Here is a 20,387-nt window from a genome sequence, read left to right as displayed (position 1 = left end):
ACACTTTAGCAACAAGGTGCATTTGTACTTAAAAATATCCACTTGGATGTTAAAAAGATACTAAAGACATTTAAAGGTAGGCTAGTTAAGGTGCCACGTTGAAACACCCCAGCAAATTCATGAGGCACATGCATCAACCAAGTTCCAGCATCGCCCTAGGAGATAGTTCACTCACTAAATAGCAAATGAACCACCACGTATGACAATGATAACTGAGAAGCCATCTATATATTCAAACTGGAACAGTTTGAAACAACAGTTTTGCACTACAGGACATACAAATGCTGAAAACATTAAACAGATACAAAAAGGACGGACGACTGGGCCAAACTTCAAGAACAGGTAGCAAGACATTTGAACAGCCTCCGCTCAAGTTATCATTACTGAGATTTTGGGTCCTGGTCTGCTTTGTTAGATTTTCCATTTACTTCTCCAAACGAGATATCTTTCATCTACAAGAGCATTTCATCCGTTCGAGAAAATCAAAATCAGTACAATATAATTTCTATAAAACACTAAAGCAATGTAATTAATAAAAGTAATAGAAAGTCTTACCTTTCCTAGCTGTGCTTTCTGATACCGATGGTACCGATAACCCTAGAGAAGTCGACAACAATAAGTAAAATTTGTTTCATCAAGTAACCAAATACAATAATCAATTAGTAAATCACGAAATGACAAATATTCAAACATGTGTGTCCCTAGCAATCACCAGTCGATTGAATTTAAAGTTACCGGAGAAATGACAGTCACTAACCTTATCAGTTCCATAGATGTAGTCACAGTACGTAAAAACAGAAGCAAAATTGCTTTGGCTTAGTCCTCCAACATAGTGGTGGTAATCATGGTACTCTGCGCCTCCATAGAAAGGAATGAATTTTGTAAGACTCCACGGAAAATCATATCTGGATAAAACATGGAAACTTGTTAACTGTAGTTACTGCAGTATCCAGCAATCACCTAAGTGGATCTATGCTGGCAGTGAAGAACAAACACAAAAAACACAACACTGAAATTCATTTCACATAACACATTCTTCTATCATGCCAAAGATTCTATGTAAAAAAAAAAAAAATCATATTTAGTGAACTTCAGGAGGCACACCACATAAAGAGGGTCACTTGGGACTCTCTTTTGTCTCGCTTCCAAGAATTAGTAGTCCTTCAAGATAGATAGGTAAACCAAAAAAAAAAAAGAAAAGAAAAGAAAATACTTTGCACGACATATGATGATTGTTGAAAATTTAAAGTTTGTTAACAGATTTAGACATGTGAGGAATCTTTGACGGATCCATAGAGAAGCATGCCACGAGAGAAAAGTGACCCGTATAGAAATTCACTCATGACAATTTCTTGAAAGGTAAGAAGATGCCAGTCATCACTTTCAAGATTAACATAAAATTAACCAATCGATCATGGAAAACTAGTAGTTAGATGACAAAAGTAAACTGACCTACGTCACAGGCATGGGGTGCAAATACGGTTGTAGATGTAGGCGCAGATGCAGCATTTTCCAAAAAAGCATAGGTGCAGGTGCAGCTAGAGTGAGGATACCCACGCACGCACACACACACACACACACACACACACACACACACACACACACACATAGAAATTCACCAACAAAATGGGGGCACCGCTCTTACAAGTTACAACAAGATGAAGCTAAGGCCTCTGTAGTATCCACCAGAAAGAGAATAGTTAGTCACCACTTTGACGCACACACTAGACTGATGAGTAATATCCACCATTACTCAACTTTACCAACATCACCATTACTCAACTTTACCAACATCTCCAAAAGTAATCGGCAAGTCTTAAAGTTGCCCCTATGTTTAAATTACAAAGGCAAACTTCTAATTTACGAGGATCATATTAAACCATTGATTGATAAATACTAGATTCTCCCTTGTTCATGACTGGGATAAGAGATTATCCCATGCAAGTCCTTGTTTTAGCTAAAAGCATATGGAAAGTTAAACAATATAGGATTGTAGGTAGCGACGAGAATAGAAACCTGCAGACTGTAGGAATAAGGAATAACAAGAAACACAGTTTGATATCGTTAACTAAACCTCTCTCTCCCTCTCTCTCTCTCTCTCTATATATATATATATAAGCATATTGCCGTCCCAACAAGTTTCCAGCAAGGTATGCACAGAGGAATCGTGGTTCAACAACACACAAATCCCAGCAGTATTCATCATCATAAGCAGACATTGAATTGTAAAGAACTGTGAACATATAGAAGATCGCCACAGTATCAAACAATTTAGTGTAACTTGCTAAAATGATGCTGCACAAGGCTCCAACATGTTCACGGACTGCATATTAGGACAAAAAGAACAAGAACACCAGAACAGATTGGAGCCTTGCCTCCTCAAGCTAAATTGAACAACGTAACTTTCCAAGTGTGTAGACAACACTTCTGGGTTGGTCACATAATCTGTAGTAATTTTTACAAAAAATGATCACAAAAAAAAGAAAAGAAAAGGAAAAGTTATATGCTTGGGTATTGCCACCTTGCAATGTGTGGGTGTGTGTACGTCCAAGACCCCAAGTGAGTCCATGTTACATAGCCATTGCGTGGGGTGCTACATCATCATTTTGGGGTAACAAGGTATATGGTAAAAAAGTAACTCGGTGTAGGATCTAGCAATTTTTCCATAACCATGGTAATCATTTTGCATATATTTCTCAGTTCCATCAATGAACAAGTATGAACCTCTATGATTTATGCAGCTGCTTTAAGGAATTGATGGGACCATTGCAGCATTTATACAAGCAAAATGTTGGCAGTGTGCTGAACGAGCTAAATGCTATAAGCTAGCATTTCACCACCTTAGATTGTATTTAGATGGCAGGTCCTTCACAGATTTTGCTAGGTCACTTTGTTGCACTATCCTAAAAATCTTTCACCTAGGAAACGTCAATTTCTGGAACTCTCTCAACCAAGAGCACAATACCAAAAGATCCTTCAGCAAGAAGTCAAACAGGGCATTAAGGCGCAAGATGTTCAACAGGGTACAACACAACACCCAAATTTCTTCAATAAAGAGACAAACCGTGCACAAATCCAAGCTGATAACAAAGTAAAAAGCAACTTAAAGAGAAATGGCACCAAGGCCCCAAAATCTGCTGTCAACAGCAGCAGCAAACTTACGAAACAGGCACTAAGGCCTAAACAATAAACAGGGCCTAACCAATAAACAGGCACTAAGGCCTAACCAAGAAGAACACACCACAAGGGGCACCAAGGCCCAACAAGAGTCTCACGAGTGAATGAAGAAAATAAGGGCTGTAAACAGCCTCATTTAAGAATATGTTACAAGGGGTTTAAATAAGACATTGAAGAGCTGTTGGAGGACTCAACGGCTAGAAGTGTAGACGTTGGGAACTCCAACATCTCTTAACAAAGGAATAGAGGATGAAAATAAAAGAAATAAAACTAAAAAAAAACAAAAAGTCCTATATAAGAATTATCATATTAAATATAGGTATGCACATAAACCTGAAAGATATGTGTATTTACGTATATATCTTAACATTAACAACCAGGTACAACCTTTTATTTCTTTTAAGGAATGCTTTCTAATTAAGTAATTATTAATGCATTGGACCATCTACTAACCAGTAAAAAATTTCCTCATCTGTATATCTTCTATCCATTGTTCAACACCCTAAACAGCTGTTCCACCAAGAACAAGTATGTGCACTCTTCTGATACCTTGAATGATCTTTGAAGAATATAACATCACTATGATAGCTATCCAAGAATAATAGATAAGACCGCAGAATTTCCCAGATCCTTTTTGCTGGCAACCTAGTAGTTCCCCTACCTAACGCTTTGGAATCAAGAAAATGTCCATTCTACTACAAAATTTGTAGTGCAATGGTTTAACCATGGCCAAGGAGAACTATCCAGAGCGTCTAGCTCCAGGACCTTTTTGGCTTTTGCATCATTTTGCCTTATAGCTGATCAAGACCCTCCCTGTTACATTTACCACCACATTATACTAATAAAGCATTCAATGCCCCAAAAAATTCTATTATTAAGCTTGGAACCATACCATAGATAAACTTGCACCAATCTGATATAAGACCAGTTCATCTGTGCTCAAAACAGGAACACCAAGATTGGTAAATGCACTTGTATGCTAACAAAAAATGATTGCAACACAGTACACCGTATATTGAACTCCATTTTTACAAGACATTTCATGATCTGTTAATGTTCCGCCTGAGAGCAACATTATGTTTGGCTTTGATTGCAACATCTACTCATCTTCTCCCTACAAATTCACATTTTGCATTTCCTTCACTTGCAAGAGTAAGCTCTAGCAACTCATTGTCCTTCCAAATTCTTGTTTTGCCAATATCATTGTATTGGCATATTTAAGGTTGAATCAGCAACCCAAAGCTGCATTTCTGGATATTGTGACATAACACACCAAAGAGATGACAATGATTCTTTTGAAAACTATATGTGTGTAGCAACACATTTGAGAACTAATATCAATATGCAACAACAGTTCACATGCAAACGTACTCTAACATCCAATAGCCAACAATTTCCAACAGTGAAGCACTCACACAAAACTGCAGGAAACAACAGCTTGATTATTGATTTAGAAATAATTTGAATGAAATAATAAATGACAATAAATGTTTCGTGGAAGTAGAGCAATACCTCGGATCTTCAACCCATGATTTTTAAAAACCCAAGATATTTCTGTATATGGAAGCTGAATAAACAAAACACAGAAGCATGCCACTGTCAAGGAAACAACCTTTGCCATTTGCTGTAATGGTGTCAAGAATTCTAGCATAAAATTCTGTGCCATCATTTACAAATGAATTGCTAAAGTGATCCACTAACCAACATCAAGTTATAGGCCACAATTGAGGAACCTCTATTTTTTTTTTTTTACAACATCAACATCCAGAAAAGTAAGCCTTGGTTTGTTGAAGTTATTGCCAATTCTCCAAATCTCACTTTAGTTCTTTTTTCTTTTTAAAGTTTTAACCTAAAGTCCCTTGTGTAACAAATGTTGTTAAAAGTTGACAACTTCTTGTATATTACTCGGTTCCACATAACAAAAAAATTTCCACAAATGTAAAGGAACAAAATGCCAATTACACCACAAACATAATCAATCAACCCGTACTTCAATGCCTCAATCCTGAATTTTTTGTAACAGCAGCAACATCTCACAGATCTTATTCGACAAACTCATAATTCAAGAAGAGTTACTATACATGAACAGGTACATCAAAAATATGCAAATATTCAAAACATATAACTCGAAGAAACAGAAACTGTAAAAGGACTAGGAATGCCATAACCTATTACAACATGGTTGGATTTCTGGATCCAGGAACATAAAATGGTAAAAGACACAAGGAAATTACCGTAGCATAGGATCTGGCAACACATCGATTATAATGAAAGATGACAACCATGAAGATTAGCAAACAGAGACACCAAAGAATGGAAAAACAACAAATTTGCAGACAGTTAGAAAATACAGTTAGAGCGTGGATCTAATTTTTCATAACTTATTTTTTGCACATGGAGATCAACTAGAAATTTTGTCGATTAGCAGCAATTTGTCGAACGCATTGTCCCATTTCCAGGAAAATGCAATATAGGCAGCCGAGATAGGTGAGCAGTTACTGCATGAAACACACAAAACCTTACAAACATATAAAATCTCTTCTTTGTTAGCTTGTTAATATGTATCATTGGGTCTCCTAAAGCGCATCAGTTACATGACCACCAGCAAAAGAAAAAAAGGAAAAGAAAAGGGAGAGAAACTGAAAAGATACCCGCTGTGCGTCTCAATCGCTTCCATCTGGCGCAGAGCTATCCACAACCAGAAGGTGACAATGTGACCAGGAACGATGGCAGGTCCAACAAAGGCTGGAATCCCCAAGACGAGAACTTCGGCCCAATGAGCATAAGGTGCAGCAAACCCTATAGGAGCTGTGTATTCATGATGGACGTGGTGGATCTTCTCGTAGCCCCATTTGTTGTGCATCCATCTATGAAGCCAGTAGTTCCCATAGTCTTCCACCAGAAAGTAAACAAGAAGCTGGGCAAGCATTTCCCACACGGATGGCAATGGCAGGCCCATCCTGATTCCCACCAACTAACACCAGCCAGACAAAGAGAAACACCATTAGCAAACTAACAGTGAAAAGAGAAAGAAAAGAAAAAAGAAAACAAGGACTTGGCCAAAACGAAAGATGAGAAAGAAGGCCATTATCATCATTATTACCTTGATGAGTGGATAGGACGACAACTGCAGAGGACCAACAACAAAGAAGAAGACGACCATCACATCCTTGTAGCACTTGAGCATGATATGCAATGGCGTCCTAACCTTGGGTTGTATCTTGAACCTATCCAAGAACTTGGGCCCCTTGAGTTCCACAAGTGCAACAGGGAGAGGGCAGAGAGAGAAGACGCAGAGCAGGAAGAGGAAGTTGTGAAAATAAAGCAGGAAGTCGGGCATCCTCGCTGAGTAGTTGAACCAGAGAGTCTCAGCAAAGGTGAGAGGCCTACCGAGGCTATCCTGGGCTTCATGCAGGGTCTGGTAGGGCAACATCGCTTGTTTCTCAAGCAATCTCTGTATATGACACTCGTCCACACTAGGTAGCTGTTGGAGACAGGACTTTAGCTGCTTCTCTCTCTTCCTCCTCTGCCTCTTCCTCTAACCAGAAGGCAGAAACCAATGATGTGGGGGAGCAGCCTTCGCACCATAAAAAATATATATACATATATATCAATAAACTTATGTTTGATATGTGTCATCTTATTAATGCATGCACGGGGGTGTTGCCATGGTTTGTCTGCATGTGCAGAAGGAGAAGGGGGGGGGGGGGGGGTCTCTCTCTCTCCCTCTCTACTCATGGCATCAGGCTCTTGTGGCAGGATCTTGGAAGGAGCCAAGTGGCATACGCCTTGAAGGCAGGGAGTGCATCGACCAACTTCCGCCACTCCATACTCCCTCTGATTTAGACCTAGACAACAACTTCGTCCCATAGCATGAAGAGGACATGGACAAAGAGTATTGACTCACATGAGCTGTCAACAAGAGAGAAAGATTTATGCACATGCATATCTTAGTTGTCAAGGCGTTGCCTAGGCAACACCTAGTCGTGGACTAAGCGTGAGTCCACAGCCCTCACGTAAGTCCATCACTTAGGCGAGGGGTTTGGTGTTGGCGCCTAGGCTGGACTAGGCGCCAGCATGCCTAGTCCATAGAAGGTGACTTTTCAACTTCCCTTCCTAAGAATAGCCATGTGTTTGCTGTGTGTATTATATGTGTTTTCTGTGTGTTTTTCCTGTATTATTTTATAGCCAATCTGTACTCATGTGTGTGTGTGTCTCAACTTTTCCAAGACCAATGTTTCTGATGTTTGTAACTTTGTACCAAATGTCGAGCGGGTACATCAGTGTCCGAAAAACCTGTTTACTTAAAAACAAACCTATGCAAAGTTGTTTACTGTGTATTATGTGTTTTTTCTGTGATCTACTAGTATGTATCTATGAGTTCCATATTTGTTTTTGTGTATATTGTTACATGAGTGAAAGATTTTATGGTAACTGCTTTCTTCTTCCAACTCTCCATACATTGAATGCAATCCTATCAATTTTGATAACTGATTTCTTCTCCTAACTCTCCAGAATTTAAGTTCAATGCATTAAACATTTTATTTTGCTGTTCTATAGTTGATTTTGACTAATCCTAACTTGTTCACATGCTAACTTAACCATAAACCATAAAGCTAACATTTTAGAATTAAAGATAACTAAGCAAAATTGCAACAAGTTTCGGATGCCTTTTCAGGCTAGGCACGCCTAGTCACCTTGACAACTAAAATGCATATTAACGTGTCGCTAGCATGGTATTAAAATTCCATTGCAAAACTTTTTACCATCGTTTCTAAACTCAAAGAACCTCGTATCTAATTCTAAACTGTTCTACAAAAAGCTACTTTTTGCAAAAACTCTGTTTTATAAAGCAGAAACCAATGCTTCAAGATGAAAAACTGAATGCTTTAGCAAAAATTTTCTAATTTACATATGTGAAATTAAGAAAAGCCAACTTTAGCAAAAATTTTTGGCATTTTACCAAAACAAATTAGCTCACTCTGCCAGTGCCTAAACCGAATGTTTTGCCAACAACCAATTCCATTAAGTGTAACCTTTCTCTTTAACAAAGTGAAAATAAAGAGCAAAAGAAACTTGGCATTATTCTTATTCCTAAAAGGGAAGAAGGCACCATACGATATTGGACTACCCACACAAAATGAAATATGAACGGCGCAGATTGTGGTCTTTTAGGCAAGGAAAACACTCTAGCAAATAACAAAAAAATAAAACAGCACAACCTTTTATTTTTATCATGCTAAAATTGTATTGTCACGTGAAAACGACTCAAACCTGCTCAAACACCGATTGGTAATCAACTGCTAGAAGAAGTCCATTGCAAATAAAAGGATCAACATATTCTCTCTTGAAAAACAAATTTGAACCGTAAGATTTAATTGAAGGTTAGTGAATCCATAAGAGCAGTACACGTTTTCCCCCATGTAAATATGCACACATAGTGAATGAGTTTATCACAAGCTGAACAGCTTGTCAACTGGTCATTCACCTAAAGGAGCCTACATGAACCTTGCGGAAAATGCATAATCCGTTTCATTCAATCCAATAACCTTAATGAGCAAGCTTGCAGTACTTCTGGTGAAGGCATAGCCATGAAGTAGAGCAAGTGGTTGGCTTTGATTAAGCTGTAGCAGAAACATGTTAAAACCCAATTCAGTATTCAGTTCAACTGATTCTAGTTAACTTAGCTTGAGTGAGTTATACCTATTTGCTAGGCTACATAATATGGCTAGGAAGCAAAAAATTAAACCTAAAACTATGTTTCAGCCACCTCATCGTGAAAGCATGTATACTGTATGGAAGATGTACAACCTTTAGTCTCTCTATTCTGTAAAACAAACTCTAGCCCTCAATCTGAACAAAATCGAATAGAATGTGATCAAAACAATGATTAACTGGTTAAATAAAAGGACAAAAAAAGAAAGAAGATGGATATCCATTTCGAATGTCAGATAGACATAAACCTTCTGGAAGGGCACTATCTCAAAAAAACCTGACTTGCCAGTGGTGAGAGAGAGAGAAAGAGGGGGGGGGGGGGGGCTCCAATTCATACCTGGAATGGTTTCTGAGAAAGGAGACACAGTGGCTTCTGCAATAGGCAAAATGTGTGCATTAGGATAAGAAAGAGAGTGTGCGTGGTAGAGAGAGAGAGAGAGAGAGAGACTCATATTCAACAATGCAAAAAATACCAATGAACTGTTGGACCCATACATATGATAGAAAACAAAAAAGCCAAAAATGGATCAACAATGGACCTAGATCACCCATCTTAGATGATTGAGCATACACAACCCTACAGAAATGAAACATCAAACATAATGTCTTGAGGCTATTTTGATGATATGAAGTTCCATTCCTCGATGAACTCTATCACTTCTGTCAAGCCACATGGTACGCCAAGACAGTAAATAACCAACATCTCCACAGTTGACAACCACATTTATATTCCACATTCCCATAGGACAAAAAATGACATCTATGTCACATGGATGCAGGGTGTGGGTGCTGGTGTGGATGCAGCAATTTTCCAAAAATGTTTAGGTGCACGTGCAGTGAGGATGTACATATATGTATTGTGTGTGTATGTATGTATATATGTATATATATATATATATATATATATATCATTTGTTCTATAATTATTTAACTGTTTAGTAGCCTTATTTATCTATGTTTACATATCAACGGTCAGTTTTGGCCTGATTCAGCTGACTGCGCTACATGTGCTGATCCACTGTCGAAGAAGCGCACTGACACGGGTCTGGCAGCCGTTTAGGAGCAACCATGTGATATAGAATGACATCCCTTATGAGAGAATCCTATTGATATGTAACCATTGGCATATTCCACATACGATTATCAATTTCAACCATAACTGGCCATTTCCAGAATAAATGCATGACGGTTTCCTTTTCCCATAAACATAAAGAGCAGTGACTAGGCATCTGAAATCCAATGCACTTGAGGCTGCTATCTGTTAGGGGCCGCCTGATGCCAAAGGAAAAAGTCATTTCACAAACTTTCCCTCAAAATTTTAGATTTTTTTTTCTAGTGAATCAAACAAAGCTACATGTTATCCAGAATCCCACCCAAATTTGGAAAAAATAGCAAGGAAAAAAGTCAGACCCATTGGGGTCCTAGTTTTTTCCGCTGATTCTTTTTCTACCGTTTTATGGTTGTCGCTTCCTTAGTCATTGACTCTCAGACGCAAAATCCAACGTCTGTCTTTGAGGGAGAACTTGCGGTGAATATCAATCACCAACTTCTTCTTGTTGCCATTTTCCCTCACCTACCCTTCAAAAACAACTGAGTTCATCAGCACAACCTGAAGCAACTACTCCATTGCCTCCTTATATATCATTTTCATCAACCCCTTATCAAGCCACTCTTGCTTGCTCAATACCCCTACAAATTGAAGAGAGAATCCATCTCCATCTTTCATAATGCAGCATCTCTAGGAGCTTATTAGTGCAATTCCTCTTAAGGACCTAAGATGAGTCCTCTATGGAGGCGATGGCCGTTGTGGTGACCCAGGTGACAGCGACATCATGCGGCCATACGGCGAGATAAGCTGATTGGAGATAGCACCTAGGCCTCCACCACTACCCTGATGATTCCATAAAAAAACGTTACAAACCGGTACAGGTACGCCCCTGGGTACGGCAGGGGTACTGCGTTGACTGCACCAAGTGCGGTCGACGCACCCAAGGTCATTTTCATCCTATTTCGAACTTAGTCAAAGTTGACCGAGTCTAAAGTTGTCCGATTTTAATGTTAACGTTTTTTTACATTTTAAAGTTTTTTATGATTTGCATGCTCTTAATATGGACCTTACAGAACCTGTTGTTCCTTCTAATATTGATGATGCGACTGAGGAGAATCAAGAAAGCTGATGTATTTTGTATGTTAATTATGCGACTGAGGAGAATGAGAATCAAGAATGATAAATATATATTTTATATATATATATATATATATATATATATATATATATATATGCGAATATGTTATTCTGTTTGAAATTTTTTGACATATATATGTACATGTGCATGTGTGTATGGTCATACATCCCGCACCCAAGTTTTCTAAAAATGGTCTGTACTCATACCCACACCGGCACCCACACCCGTACCTATGTGACATAGATAGTAACCTAGGGCTAATTAAGAGAAGGTCATTTTTTATCCATGGTGCAAATTTTAGTGTGACTTTGACCATATCAAAATGTTAGGCTTTTTTGCTATCACCCATTCTTTAGGTGTGTATTTGAGAACCCTGATCAGTAGAAAACCCAAATGATGATGAGATCTGGTCCAATAGCTCTACCAATTTAGCAAAATTTAAGTTATGTAAATTATAAGCTACAGTGGGATTCATAAAAATGTCAATCAATTGCCACAGAATCATCAGCAGACCTTATAAAAGTTCATCAATTTATACTATTTGAATATGTTTCATTCGTTCAAGTTCCTTCGTAGAACTATTCCCCTTGTTCCTTACATTTGAAGAAAAACTCAACATGCCCATGAATTCTTTTCTGTAATTGTCAAAAACAATGTGTCATCATGGAAAACGTAAATAATCGATAACATACACAACTTTGACTTTCAATTCACGATGCTCCTGACATAGATACAGAACTAATGAACTTAGGTTGATGAATGAATGGTTGCAACAATGCATGCCCCACAAGATTCTGAAATCTATTTGAGCAACTGTTGCAAACAAGCAGTTGAGGTTCCCAGAAGTGACAGGAAAGACATAAATTGCTAACAAATATACCTGCACACCTAATTGCTCCAAAACATTTTTGACGAATAATTTAAGCCCAGATCTGTATGGGACATAGACTTTGGCTTGTGCTAAGGGATATATTTGTTTCTATAAACAAGAAACCATGACACAAAATCATGAGTTATAATCAATTAATATAATAAATGCTATGTATATTAAGCAGTTCGGTTATGGCAATACATTTTCATCAAAATAAATCAAATCTCATTGCATAAGAAATGAAAGCTTTAAGTTCATAAAGATCCACTAGTGTTTGTTACTAGATGTATCAGACAAAAGAACAATAAAATGTCTACGTCGACCACAACATGTATAGAGTTAAACCAATGTTGTTAAATGTGACGAGGCGAAGCTAAGCATAAGCTTCATGTGTATAGAGTTAAACCAATGTTGTTAAATGCGACGAGGCGAAGCGAAGCATAAGCTTCATGTCCAAAATCATGACGTATATAGTATCCATTAAAATAATGTTAAAATTAAAAACAACTATTAAAATAACAAATATGTAAGTAAAGAATAGCATGAAAAGCATATTTGCTTATGTTGCAAAGAGTGTGTATGTGTGATATATATATATATATATATATATATATATATATTATTCAACATATTAACATATTAGTAAAAGATGGAACAACATCAAAACAGAGCAAATGGATCAATCCAAGGTTGTCTAATGCTGTCAATAAAGAAGATAAGAAACAAGGCATTCACAACAGATTGAGAACCAGTGCTAATTTGAATTGAAAATCTTCAGGAATTCCTTCAACAAAATTCAAAGAAAGCAAACAATATTGAAGGTTGCAAACACCAGCATAAAAACAAGTACAACAGAATACATACAGCACTATTCCAAACTCATGTAATACAATCTTAAGCCAAGACAGCAATCAAAGAAACAGACTGGACAAGGGAACAAGCTTCTATAATCATAATTTGCTTCATGAAAGCAGCCTAGAGACAAGCTGCTTGCAGTTCATAACTCAGAGCATATTCGGGAGCCATACAATGGGAAGGATATAATGTATACAATGCTTCAATTTAGACGACGAATATAACTGCAAAGAAGGCCTGGATCTGCTATTTCATCCCGGCAACCTTGTACATCATGAAGCTAGTGATTCGGTCAGCTGGCGGTCAAGCAAAAATTAAAGTTAAAAGACCAAACATGCTAAGACGACACTGTCTTCTTAGTTTCTTTCTTGTTTAATATATGATTTTCTCTCAATAACATCCAAATTAACCAGTCTGTCTCCTATATAGATAAACATTGATGCCGAAATTAATTCTGGATCAACGAAACCTTTGAAAATTCGTAGAAGAAGAGTGTAACCCATTCAACGTGTCCAATTTGGACTCCACAATTTCTAGGTCATAGCTCGTCATTGCCAATCTTTCAGTCACACTACGGCGTGTACCCCTCCCGGATACGAGAAGGATGACATGCCAATCTTGCATTTTTTATAATAAGGATTGTTGCTTTGCAAGAGGGCTTCACACACCAGTGGACAAACGGGAAAAGAAAACTACGAGAACGTGGGTATGACTTTGAGAAAAACAGCTTCTTTTCTCCATGAAAAGAGCAAACGAAACTTCCATCCAACCACCAAAACCAACGTACCCAACAACTGAGTTTGGGTTTCGTCTTCTTCAAAATGTCATTAGAAAGACAGAATCAACCAAGAAACCCCCAATGCCCTGCATTCATATATTCCCTCCATCCAAGCAGAGAAACGACACAAAATGTGGACAGCAACATGGGAAGCCGGAAGGAACAATATTCAAAACGAATGGACGAGCCTTCCATGAAAGGGAGCAACAGGGGGAGAAGGGAGGCACCTACGGGTGGTGAGTCTGGTGACCGCCGCTGACCTGTTCCTTGCTGAACTTGGTCGTCCGGACTCCGGAGAGCCACCGGCTGCTTGGTCGCCTGGAGGGCACTCGGATGGAGAGGGGCGTCAACCAGGAGGAGGCTGAGTGAAAAGAGAGCAAGGGTTTTCCTTGCTGAAATGGATGGTTCGAAAGAAGAGATAGCCGTGCGGTTGAAGGAGAAATGGGCGAAGCGGCTGGAATAGGCGGAAAGAAGTCCTGAGGTTGAAGGAGAAATTGGCGTCGGATCTGAAAATGCGGAATGTACGAGTTAGAACGAGAGAAAGTATGTTTGCGAGATGGAGAGAGAGAGAGGGAGAGAGAGGTCGGGCTTAATACCTGCGTGCTGGCGAGTTGCAGGAGAAAGACCTGCAGTTGAAGCCAAGGAGACGCGACTGTGGCCTCTGAAGGCAAAGGAGGGCACAAGAAAGTGGGGACGAGTTCTCGCGTGGACAAACTTAACGCGCTCACTAACATAAAACTCTCGCCATAAAAAATGAAATGCATCTAGGAAAGCCGATGATGGCACATGGGAGGGCTGCCATCGTTTGTCTGCGTCTGCCGAGAGAAGAGTATTCCTGTGGATTTGTCTGCACGTGCAAGGGGGGGGAGGAGGGTAGCCACTCTTTCCTTCCCAAGATCAGGCTCCCGTCCCAAGATGGTGGGAGGAGCCAAGTGGCGCAGGCTTTGAGCGCAGGTGGCGCAGGAAACCAGGCTGGGCTCCCGGAAAATTGGCCCATTCTCCTCCCTCTTCAGCTCAGACGACAGCTTCGCCATGCAGCACGAGGGGGTAAGCAGGACGTGGACAAACGCTCCTGACTCATACTGTACATGAGCTGTCGAACAGGAACTACGTATTCATACGCGTCATCGTTCGGAACCTTTTTACAGGATGTTTGACCTTCGCTCTCAGATCACCCGAACCTTCTTCCTTTCTAAGGAGAAAGTTGGAAGGTGCGTGCGTAAAGCAACAAGCATGCATAAAAGAGTTGGGGAGGTATTTTAAATTTTTTTTATAAATTTTTTAGTTTCTCAAAAAAATTAATACAAATATTTTGATCGTTATACCAATTTTCGTGTACATTCATGTACACGTAACCAGCTTCAAATATTATTCAACTTGTGTTTGTATAGTCCAACAAAACACATACAGACTGATCAGCTGAAAACAATCGAGTTGGTTCGGTAACTCGATTGGATTAAATTATAAATCTTTACAGTCTATTTTTTATCAATAAATATGTTTCATTTCTCAACTCGACTTCCGGTGGAACAAGAATAAATGTTTAAGATTTTTATTTAAAAATAAAAAACTTTTAAGAGGCCACTAGATGGGTTGCGTGCAAATTAATGTTGATCCTGATCGTAGTTCGTTCGAACACCGAAGTTGATGGCCATTATTTTCCAAACTGCTTGAATTGATAATTCGACCTTGAACTTCAAGGCAACTTTGATTAGGTCATTTTCAGGAGATTGGTGCAATAGTTAGGGTTGGAGCCAGCTTGAGGCTAAAGGCGGGTAGCTAGGCAACTATGTCTGATCCATCAACTCACGATGTACAAGTTGAAACATACTAAGAACATCACATCAAGGTCACCAAAGCACGGTTAGGAGAGTATTGCCCGAATTCCGTCCGCCCAATTTCTTGCTACAAATTAATGTTGGACTGCAATTGATGCGAGCGTGTAGAATACAATGTTTCTTTCCAGTAGCACTCGAATTTACAGCTCGAAGTTGATGGCCATTCCTGTCTCCAATCGCTTGAATTGATAGTTCAATGTTAGGGTTAATGTTTGACTTTGATTAGCAGTAAGCCGAAGGGGGTTGGTGCAACTGCTGAGGCCGGGCAGACCTTGACTAAGGTCAGAAACCGATAGAAGCATTGAAAGCTGACATTCATGTGGACAGAACACGTCTAGGTACCTAATTGAGGGGATTCGCCTCCTTGCTTTCCTCAGCACGAAACAATTGCGGATTGGGACCACTATGCCAGCTTTCTCTTTCTCTCGCCTGAAGGGGTTTAGCGTAGCTGATCCGAGAAACGATTTCATTTCTGTGGGCATGAAGTTTTTAGGAGCAGGTGAAACTTTTTCTTTCTTTCCTTCTTTCTCTCTCACACATGTTGAGACATGAAGATTCATGGACAGGAGAACTCTTCGTGTTCTCTTGTTACGATGGTTTATAGTTTTTCTTTGCCAACTGTCAGATCCTTGTCCACACACACACATATAAAAAAAGCCATGCATTTCACTTTTTTTTTTGGCTTTACTTGTGGACTGAGGTGTTCTCCAAAACTAGGCCAAATTATTTTCAGACTCTATCTCTCTCTCTCTTTCACGCACAAACGCTATTAGGGTGTCGTGTTCGGACGGTGGACAAGGGCATATCACACAGCCTTTCTTCAAGGGTGGAGTTAAGAAATTTTTCTTGGAGGGACCGGCTATGGTTTCACAAGGACCGAAATATAATTTCTAAAATTTTTGTATGGGTTAAACTAAAATTTTTAAATTTTAAACATAAAATTCTAAATTTGTAAAAAATTGAGAAAGGGGGGCCTTCGTCCCCTGCTTTCCTTCCCATATGCAGCATATAATTGAAAGATCCACACAAATTCTCCTCGTTCGGTTGCCAGTCTTTGATAGCGCAGCGTAAGAATATTCATACAAGAACTCTTCGTGTTCTTGTAACACCCTCCATCGTGTTTGAATGTACAGAATTCCATAGAAATAACTTTAAAAATTGCTATTGTATTGCTAACTGCCAACACTAATTATCCATGAACTCCATTGTTTCACTGGTAACGTTTAGCTGACTCAGTAATCGTCTATGTACTCGTGAAAAGGATGCTTGATTTTCGCTTTCAAAACACTCATTCCCAAGGGCAGAGCGAGGATTTTTTTCAAGGATAGGCCAAACGGTTTAAAGAACTTATTCAGGTAGGGCAAGGCCAAATTAAATCCGAATTCAAAAAATATATTACGCAACTAAAAATTTTTAACTTTTTTAATGTAATTTTTTTTTTCAATTAGCTGAGATAGGACCATGACGTAGGTGGCCTCCCCTTCCCTTCGCCCCTCCTCGTTCCTTCCTGCTTCGTTTCTGCAAAAACAAACAGGACACGAAGCTAATGTGCATGTGTTTGTAGGGTTAAGAAATCAGGGAAACAAGGGAAGCACCGTGGGTCCGGTCAGGAACATTTGATGGAATAGAAGGCATAGAACACCCTGTCTCGGTGCTTCTGTCCAGGTTTGTGGGAAGACAGCAAGCTACGTGACATGGATACGGCAAAATTGTTGTTGTACTATTGCTAACATGTTGACACGTGGATACGGGTATGGGGACACGCTTGGCCACTGCTTCTTAAGAAAACATATTATTTATTGCACTTTTTCATGTTAATTCTAAAGTTTTACATATTATTTTCACATATTAATTATCTGAAAATGTATTTTTCACCTATTTTGCATTTTCCTTACCCCTTTTGCATTAATTTAATTTTTTTTTGTAGAATTATATATACACATATATAATTATATATCTATATACGGCGAGTTTGAGAACTATAAGTTTCAAGAATATCATTGTGGGGGGCTGCGTTTCATGCAGGTAGTTAAATGCGCTCTGACTATACAACCGATAGTTTTTTTTTAATAACGTTAAAAACATATCTATGAACATTTAAATTCATTTTTTGCATTTAGTCTAAGTTGCACAAGTGTATGCATATAACCAGCTTTATTAATAGTATAGATTAATTTTCACGCCAATCTTTTATAGAGTGTTTGGTAACTGTAATAAGTAACAAGCTCTTATTGTTTCATGAATCTGTTCCAAAGATTAAAGTAGATTCATAAAGCACTATGTTATCATGGTCCATGAATCTATCTAAATCTTTGGTAGATTCATGAGGCAGTAACAATTTGTTATTGTTGTCCTTTATGCTCTTAAGAAGATTACTTTCAATGTTACTTAACAAACACTTCTTTTGTGTTATCTGGCGCCTCTCTTTTCAGGTTTGCAGCAAAGCATCATAGTTAGGATGACTAGTAACATGGAGGAGTAAGGCTTGAGAACCGCGCGAACCAAACTCATTAATAACTCATGTTTAAAAGTCTAAATAAGCTTAGGAGAACAATTTATCAAGATTGTTTTAAAGAAATTCACAAAACAGAATTTTTAATTCAATGTCCCTGCATTTTCACATTTCTCTTTTTCTCTAACGCTGTCTTTAAAGTGGTACTTAAGCCTCAAGGGGCATAGCGTAATTGGTCGAGCTAGGGGCCTGTATTAAGGCAGGTCTCTAGTTCGATTCCCGTGGGCGCTATGTTCCTGTGTCTTCAGGCGGTAGGGCGCGACATCCAAGCTGACGGGTGCACCGTTGCTATCGCTGACACCGACGTAGCTCAGGATCCCGGAGGCAGGAGGAATGGGGGGCCTTCGGGCCTTGCTTGGGCGGTGGGGGTTAACACCTCTCGCTCACCCAAAAAGTGGTACTTAAAAGAAGAACATAATAAGTACAGGAGGTCATACATTTTGGGCCCTAATGCAGATAGAATGTTGAGAGTTGGAACATAATGAAAATGTTCTTTCTGGATAAAATGGAGACCTGTCCTCAAAACTTGGAAGAGAAAAAGTTTTTTCTTATTTAATGAAACGCTTTCTTAAATACTAAAAATACTACTCTTTCCTTGAGAAAGTAGAACCCATAAATATGATTGGGCTTGTGCAAAGCTGAGTCAAACTGTTCATTAAAAAATATATATATATTTTTAGATCAGCTGCAAGGGGATTGAAAGTTTAAACCTACTTTTTGTTGGGCATAAAGACGACCATCAACCCAATTTCTTTTTGTTGACAATAAGGTGAAACATTTTTTACATATGTAACTATTTCCTAGTCCATTGGCCTAGTTCGAGCTTGACTGACTTGTTTTATCTAGTTCATTTCTCAACTTGAACTCGACTCATTTATTAATGAGTCGAGCTCGAGTTAGGTGAATTCGAGTCGAACTCAAATTGGCTCGACTCATTGAACACCCCTACACATAGCTCTGGTTAGGCGCCTAACTTGTACAAAATTCAAAAACCAATAGTTTTAGCTTTTGTAAATGTAATAAATTTTAACAGTTTTCTCTAATTTCTTTTTCAATTTTCTTTTTAAAGTTATGTATATAAGCTGGGTCTGCTCATCTTCAAGGCATCGTCTATAACATGCAATGTCAGATAAGAGGATGGTTGTTCTCCAACTGCCCCAGCTCGATCGGCCACACTTCTTTCTGCAAATTAATGTTGGATGGTGATTAATGTAAGCATGTACGATACAGTGATCGGACTGATGTATGCATGTACAATATAGTGATCAGCCACACTAAAAAAACTCGAGCTCGAACTCGACTCAAAGTTAAGCTGAGTTCGATAGAACAAGCTCGAGCTCGACTTGACAATACAACATCAAGCTTGAACTTGGCTAGTTTAACTCGTTTATGTCAAGCATTTCTCCTTTTTTGCTTGTTAACTCACTTAGTTGCTACTCATTTAACTATTTCTCATTATAATTCAACATTTATTATATAGTTTAGTTGAGTTGAGGTTAAACGAAGTTCTTACAACTTGAACTAGACTTGTTTAACATTTCAAGCATATACTTGAACTCGAGCTCAAGCGAGTCGAGTTTAGTTCCAGTTTAGACAAGCAAGTTCGAGTCGATGTTACTTTCCATTATCCCTCACATTAATTATAGTTCAAACTTGATGGCCATTGTTTTCCCAACTGCTTGAATTAATAGTTCGACAATGAAGTCAACACCCAACTTTGATTAGTGGCCATTCAGAGGGGTTGATGCAATAGTTGGGGTTGGGGCTAGCCGGAGACTAGCAGGTAGCTAGTTCTTGTTTTGAGCGTCAGGAGTGTCAAACTCTTTGTGTTGTAAAAAAAAGGAGGGGGTCAACAATGCACAAACACATCAGGAGGATCACATTGAGGTACCAAAAGTAGGTCTAATACTTTAGGAGATATAAGAAAATGTACGAGCTCCAATTGCCCCAACTCGATCGGTTGCACTTATTTCTGCAAATTAATGTTGTTCGGTGATTGATGTGGTCATGTCGAATACAATGTTGTTTTATGCTCGCACTCAATTGTATATTTCGAAGTTGATGGCCATTGCTTTCTCCAACCGCTTCAATTGACAGTTCGATGTTGAAGTTAATGCGCAACTTCGATTAGTGGCTATCTTGAGGGCATTGATGCAACTTTTGACGTCGAGACTAACTAAGGTCACAGGATGATAGACAGCTAGTTTCTAGTTTGAGTGTCAAGGGTGTCAACTCTCTGCACTGTAAAAAAGGATAATGGGTCATTGATGCACAAGTTGAAACATATTGAGAGCATCACACAAAAACACCAAAAACCGGCGTAGTACCTTGGAAGATTGATGGAAAGTTAGAGGCTTTTCAACTATCAGTTAAGCGGCAGGATGAAATACTCTTTATGTTCAACTAAAACTTTGATTAGTGGTTGATTGATGATTAGCTCATGTTTGGTTCAAAT

At 38.8% G+C, this 20,387-nt stretch overlaps 1 protein-coding gene across 5 annotated transcripts; it reads right to left on the bottom strand.

Annotated features, from left to right (window-relative positions):
• Positions 1-200: 200 nt before the first annotated feature.
• Positions 201-14,431, bottom strand: LOC116247288 (very-long-chain aldehyde decarbonylase GL1-10-like). Of its 5 annotated transcripts, none has more exons than XM_031619370.2 (8): positions 14,179-14,431; positions 13,814-14,088; positions 9,230-9,265; positions 6,281-6,715; positions 5,829-6,151; positions 758-905; positions 556-597; positions 201-452 (listed from the first exon to the last, which is right to left on the bottom strand). In XM_031619370.2, exons 4-8 carry the CDS (start codon positions 6,608-6,610, stop codon positions 381-383), a joined length of 915 nt encoding a protein of 304 aa, XP_031475230.1. In that variant the 5' UTR covers positions 6,611-6,715; positions 9,230-9,265; positions 13,814-14,088; positions 14,179-14,431; the 3' UTR covers positions 201-380. The 5 variants fall into 5 exon arrangements, with proteins under 5 accessions (XP_031475230.1, XP_031475235.1, XP_031475232.1 ...); XM_031619375.2 differs by lacking the exon at positions 14,179-14,431 and adding an exon at positions 8,989-9,030 and having other exon boundaries at positions 6,281-6,754; positions 13,810-13,949; XM_031619372.2 differs by lacking the exon at positions 14,179-14,431 and having other exon boundaries at positions 6,281-6,754; positions 13,810-13,949.
• Positions 14,432-20,387: the final 5,956 nt, after the last annotated feature.

This window comes from Nymphaea colorata, chromosome 2, assembly GCF_008831285.2.
Source record: "Nymphaea colorata isolate Beijing-Zhang1983 chromosome 2, ASM883128v2, whole genome shotgun sequence".
Taxonomy (NCBI): Eukaryota; Viridiplantae; Streptophyta; class Magnoliopsida; order Nymphaeales; family Nymphaeaceae; genus Nymphaea; species Nymphaea colorata.
The sequence above is the reverse complement of the archived record's forward strand: the minus strand, read 5'-3'. Positions and strand labels throughout refer to the sequence as shown.

What these genes read in the sequence shown, in the direction of transcription:
- LOC116247288 (XM_031619370.2), bottom strand. Translation starts at nt 6,610, where the DNA reads ATGTTGCCCTACCAGACCCTGCATGAAGCCCAGGATAGCCTCGGTAGG. An exon ending in GCGATTGAGACGCACAGCGG is followed by an intron (nt 906 to 5,828) that starts GTATCTTTTCAG and finishes TGTTTTATCCAG; the next exon opens with ATATGATTTTCCGTGGAGTC. An exon ending in ACATCTATGGAACTGATAAG is followed by an intron (nt 598 to 757) that starts GTTAGTGACTGT and finishes CGACTTCTCTAG; the next exon opens with GGTTATCGGTACCATCGGTA.